The 6052-nt window shown below is 47.7% G+C and overlaps 1 protein-coding gene across 1 annotated transcript; it reads right to left on the reverse strand.

The window, feature by feature from the left end:
* Nucleotides 1–338: 338 nt before the first annotated feature.
* LOC102453627 (olfactory receptor 6F1-like) lies at nucleotides 339–1413 on the reverse strand. The gene has a single exon (XM_006114036.2). The coding sequence runs from the start codon at nucleotides 1411–1413 to the stop codon at nucleotides 397–399; it is 1017 nt and encodes a 338-aa protein (XP_006114098.2). The 3' UTR covers nucleotides 339–396.
* Between the last annotated feature and the right edge of the window lie 4639 nt (nucleotides 1414–6052).

Here is a 6052-nt window from a genome sequence, read left to right on the forward strand (position 1 = left end):
CACTGGCCCTTGAATTTCCGGAAAAGCAACGACGCTGTACTGTACAAAATCAGCCGCTATTCCGGGAAAACTATTCTGCTCCCGCTCGGGCATAAGTCCTTATTCCGGAACACTGCTCCGGAAAAGGGCCAGTGAAGACAGCCCTGAGTCTTTTCCGGAAAAAAGCCCCGATTGCGAAAATGACGATCGGGGCTCTTTTCCGGAAAAGCACGTCTACATTGGCCACAGATGCTTTTCCGGAAAAGGGGCTTTTCCGGAAAAGCAGCCTGCCAATGTAGACGCTCTTTTTCCGGAAATACTTATAACAAAAACTATTCTGTTTTAAGCATTTCCGGAAATTCATGCCAGTGTAGACACAGCCTTAGTGTTTTGTTCCGAGCTGTGACCATTGCAGAGTCATGAACATTCTCCATTCCCAGGCTGTTCGTAATGCCGAGGTTCGGCTGCACTTCTGCACTGACCTGTGGGAATGCCCAGCCCTGAGATATGGAATATCCTTAGCATCATTCTCCTCAGGGCTTTCTTGACATCCTCATTCCTCAGGCTGTAAATGAGGGGATTGAGCATGGGGGTCAGCACACTGTAGACCACGGCCACCACTTTGTTGACATCCATTGACTGCCGGGCCGTCGGAGTGACGTACATGAAAATCACTGTGCTGTAGTAGAGACACACCACCGTCAAGTGGGCAGTGCAGGTGGAGAAGGCTTTCTGGCGACCCTTGGAAGATGACATCCGCAGGACGGTTGCCAAGATGTAGGCATAGGAGAGGGAGGTGAGCAAGAAGGAGCCTAGCACAATGATGGCGGCGCTGACGAAGATGGTGTTGGCACTCACATAGGGGTCCGTGCACGACAGGCTGAGCAGTGGTGGGACATCACAGAAGAAGTGATCTAGAACGGCTCCACAGAACTGCAGCTGTCTCACCAAGAAATTGGGAAGGGAGGGGGTCAACAAACCGCACCCCCAGGAACCAAAAGCCAGCCATGCGCATGTCTTGCTACTCATGAGCATTGGGTACCTCAGCGGGTTGCAGATAGCCAAGTAGCGGTCATAGGCCATGATGGCTAGGAGGAAGCACTCGGTGGAGCCCAGGAAGAAGAAGAAGTAGGACTGCGCGAGGCAAGCGGTGAGGGAGATGACCCTGGCTCTGGCCAGGAAGACCGCCAGCAGCTTGGGGACGGTGACCGAGGTGTACCCGATCTCCAACACCGACAGGTTAGCCAGGAAGAAATACATCGGGATGTGGAGGTGAGGCTCTGTCCACAGGGTAAGCAGCAGGAGGATGTTGCCCAGGATGGTGAAAAGGTAGATGAGGAGGAAGAGAGTGAAGAACAAAACCTGGAAATCCTTAGTGGATGGGAAGCCCAGGATGATGAATTCTGTCACTGTGCTCCGGTTGTCCTGTGCCATGGCCATGTTCCTGCCTACGTGGAAAGCAATGAGGAGGTCACCAGAATCCCTGTGAGCAGGGACCACGCGTGGCTGGTCGCGATGACTCGTGCCTAAATAGAAGAACTAGAGGACACCAAATGAAATTAATGGGGAGCAGGTTTAAAACTAATAAAATAAAGTTCTTCACACAGCGCATAGTCAACCTGTGGAACTCCTTGCCAGAGGAGGCTGTGAAGGCTAGGACTATAATAGAGTTTAAAGAGAAGCTGGATAAATTCATGGAGGTTAGGTCCATAAAAGGCTATTAGCCAGGGGATAAAATGGTGTCCTTGGCCTCTGTTTGTCAGAGGCTGGAGAGGGATCGCAGGAGACAAATCGCTTGATCATTGTCTTCAGTCCACCCTCTCTGGGGCACCTGGTGCTGGCCACTGTCGGCAGACAGGATACTGGGCTAGATGGACCTTTGGTCTGATCCAGTACGGCCGTTCTTATGTTCTTATGTGCCTGCTGAGGGTTGGAATAGGACAGTACATGCTGTGGACTTTCTCCTGGGACTGCAGGGAAGCCCTGTCTACACCCAAAATGGAGTTGGTTTCACGTTGCCAGCATGTTCAAATTAGTACAACTCTCCACATGCGGACAAAGCTATACAGCATTCAAATAATTACAAGGGGAATAAATGATGGTGCCGTAGGGCACCCTTGTGTGGTAAGTCCACAATAGGGAATACATGAAAACATAGAAAATATGAGAATCATAGAATCACAGATACTAGGACTGGAAGGGACCCCGAGAGGTCATCGAGTCCAGTCCCCTGCCCTCATGGCAGGACCAGATACTGTCTAGACCATCCCTGATAGACATTTATCTAACCTGCTCTTAAATATCTCCAGAGGTGGGGATTCCACAACCTCCCTGGGCAATTTATTCCAGTGTTTCACCACCCTGACAGGTAGGAACTTTTTCCTAATGTCCAACCTCAACCTCCCTTGCTGCAGTTTAAGCCCATTGCTTCTTGTTCTATCCTCAGAGGCCAAGATGAACAAGTTTTCTCCCTCCTCATGACACCCTTTTAGATACCTGAAAACGGCTCTCATGTCCCCCCTCAATCTTCTCTTTTCTAAACTAAACAAGCCCAATTCTTTCAACCTTCCCTCATAGCTCATGTTCTCTAGACCTTTCATCATTCTTCTTGCTCTTCTCTGGACCCTCTCCAATTTCTCCACATCTTTCTTGAAGTGCGGTGCCCAGAACTGAACAAAATACTCCAATGGAGGCCTAATCAGCACAGAGTAGAGCGGGAGAATGGCCAGACTGGTCAGACCAAAGGTCCATCCTGCCCAGTGTCCCATCGGCCCACAGTAGCCAGCGCCAGATGCCCCAGAGGGAGTGAACAGAGCAAGGAACCATCCTGTGATCCCTCCTCTGTGGCACATTCCCAGCCTCTGACAAACAGAGGCCAGGGACCATCCCTACCCATCCTGGCTAATAGGGTATGTCTACACTAGCCACCCTAATTTGAACTAGGGTGGCTAATGTAGTCATTCGAACTTGCAAATAAAACCTGGGATTAAAAGTATCCTGGGCTTTATTTTCATGTTCCCGGGCGCCACCATTTTTAAATGTAGTTTGGACTCCCTGCCAGCGGCTACACAGGCTAGGTAGTTCGAACTAAAGCCCCTAATTCAGACTACCGCTACTCCTCATTGCAGGAGGAGTACTTAGAAGGTACTTGGAAAGGAATTTTCTATTTAACCAGGTTATTTTATAATTATCAAATCCAATTTACTTACAATGTTTGTGCAACGTCTCTGACATCTGGGGGGTCACATGATGGTTTATTGGATGTACTTGCTTGCACTGATTATAAACCGCATCCTCGACAGTGAATTTCAAGAAGTAACCCTTTGATCAGATCCAAAAAAAACCCCAAATAAATAAAAGAGCAACAATTCCTTGCCTTTTCCATGTTTTAATTTATGGAATAAAATGAATGCACACAGCAGGAAATATTAACGTCTGTGAATTTTTGACTCTTGTTCTGGACTCAAAGGCTGCAGCATCTTCTCATGCACCTTGTGGTTTCAGGAGTATTTAACATGTAGTTCCACTCTCCAGACGCCCGATTATCTCTCCATCTCCTGGGATGACCTCATTGACTGCATTTGCGTCGAGGGGAATGATCCGATTCGATAACGGGCTCCTTCTGCTAAGTGGAGAGTGAGTCCAGCGATGGCAGAAATGGATTAGCAATGGAATCTTATCCGGGTCCCTTTGGATCTGGACTTTTGATTCATAGTCTGAAGAAATCAGACTATAGTGTTGATCCCTAAACCAGAGCTGCCTTCATTCGGCTTTGGTTATTATAGGGGACAGGTAAACCAATACACGAAAAAGACGGGGAGCCCTGTTAGTCTGTCACTTTAAAAACAAGTAGTCCTGTGGCACTTGAGAGACTAAGAAAAATATATATAGGATCATGAGATTTCATTTGAATCGAGTGCTGTCTCTTCAGCCTTAGGCTACATCTAGTTTGCAGGCTTCTTTCGGAAGAAGCTGTTCCAGAAGAGATCTTCCGGAAAAGCTTATTTCAAAAGAGAGCGTCCATACAGCAAAAGTGTAATGAAAAAATGATTTGCTTTTTCGAAAGAGAGCATCCACATTGATCGGACGCTCTCTCGCAGTTAAGTTGTGATTAGTCTGGATGGAGTGGCCACCAGGGGACCTGTGTTATTTCCTGGAATACCCTCTTCTGCATCCACACACATCTTTTATGACGAAGGGGAAAACCCCTCCATTCTTTCGACTTTCTGTCGAAAGAACTCAATGGCAGTGGGGACACAAATATTGTTTTTCCAGAAAAACACTGCAGTGTAGACATACCCTTAAGGTAGGTCTAGACTACATGCCTCTGGCGACAGAGGCATGTAGATTAGGCTACCCCGCATAGGAAAATGAAGGGTACGTCTAGACTACAGGCTTTTGTCGACAGAGGCTTTGTCGACAAAGAGCGTCTAGGTTACATCCAGTTCTGTCGACAAAGCAAGCTGCTTTGTCGACATGAGAGTGTAGATGCAAAAGACAGTGTAGATGCAATAACGCCTTCTATCCACAGAACTCTGTCAACAAAAGACGTTATTCCTCACAGAAAGAGGTTTACCGCCGTCGACAAAACTGATGAGTTCTGTTGACATTATGTCGACAGAACTCAGCAGTACTGTAGACGCAGGTATAGTTTTGTCGACAGAACTCCACTTTTGTCGACAAAACCCTGTGGTCTAGACACACCCTAAGGTGCTACAGGACTCCTTGTCGCTTTTGCAGATCCAGACTAACACGGCTACCCCTCTGATCCAAAAAATGGCGTGAGTCTCTCTAAGGGATTATATCAATGTTATATAATATTATAAAGCATCAGATTATTGAACACCAGATTTACCCGGCATTGCTCAGGTCCTCAACTCAATTAATTTTTGTTGGTTTTTTTTTTTGGAAAATAACGTGAACATGTCCATGGTCCGTTTGAATCATGGCTCTGGGGCGGGGCGGGGCGGGGCTGGGGAGGAGGGGTGCAGGATACAGGCTGCCCAGGGGAGAGAGGACCACCCCAGCTCTCTCTTGCTGCAGAAGTTTGAAACCAGTGTTGGGGAAATCTCGCTCCCTGGGGTACAGAGTCCCCAGAAAGGTCCGAGGTCGGAGGTCAAAGCAGTGAGGCAGGAGAGAAATCTAGGGGTGTGTCTAGGCTACATGCCTCCATCGACAGAGGCATGTAGATTAGCCAGATCGGCAGAGGGAAATGAAGCCGCGATTAAAATAATCGCGGCTTCATTTAAATTTAAATGGCTGGCCTGCTCTGCCGATCAGCTGTTTGTCGGCAGATCGGGGCAGTCTGGACGCGACGCGCCGACAAAGAAGCCTTTCTTGATCGGCACAGGTAAACCTGGTTTCACGAGGCATACCTGTGCCGATCAAGAAAGGCTTCTTTGTCGGCGCGTCGCGTCCAGACTGCCCCGATCTGCCGACAAACAGCTGATCGGCAGAGCGGGGCAGCCATTTAAATTTAAATGAAGCCGCGATTATTTTAATCGCGGCTTCATTTCCCTCTGCCGATCTGGCTAATCTACATGCCTCCGTCGATGGAGGCATGTCGTTTAGACGTAACCCTAGAAGGAAAACTTTATTATGCATGCATGCAGGCTGACCGCTACCAGAGTGAGAGCAGCAGCAGCCCTGAGAGACAGGTTCTGGGATCCTTAATACAGTATGCTCAGACAGTTTAGTTGTTGATTGTTTTCTTTAACATATCAAAGTCTCAGCAGAAGTACTCCGAGAGGTTTCTGTTTACACCAAGTATGCTAGAAGTAAGTTTTATAGAACAAAGGCACATGAGAACCTGAGTGAGGAGTCTACAAGGCAAACTGTGACAAAGATAAGGGTTTACATGACAAATTGTGACAGACTTGGAGTATCGATGAATTTGAGATAGGCATTGTAAGGGTCTTGATTAGAGTTAATTTGATTTCTCTCTGTTACAGGGAGAGAGGCCTGGAAAACTTTTAACCCTTACAGCAGTTTTCTTTTAGGGTATGTGTAGACTACAGGGTTTTGTCGACAGAAGTTTTGTCGACAGATACTGTCGACAAAGCTTCTGTCGACA

This window comes from Pelodiscus sinensis, chromosome 30 (assembly GCF_049634645.1).
Source record: "Pelodiscus sinensis isolate JC-2024 chromosome 30, ASM4963464v1, whole genome shotgun sequence".
In the NCBI taxonomy this organism is placed as follows: Eukaryota; Metazoa; Chordata; order Testudines; family Trionychidae; genus Pelodiscus; species Pelodiscus sinensis.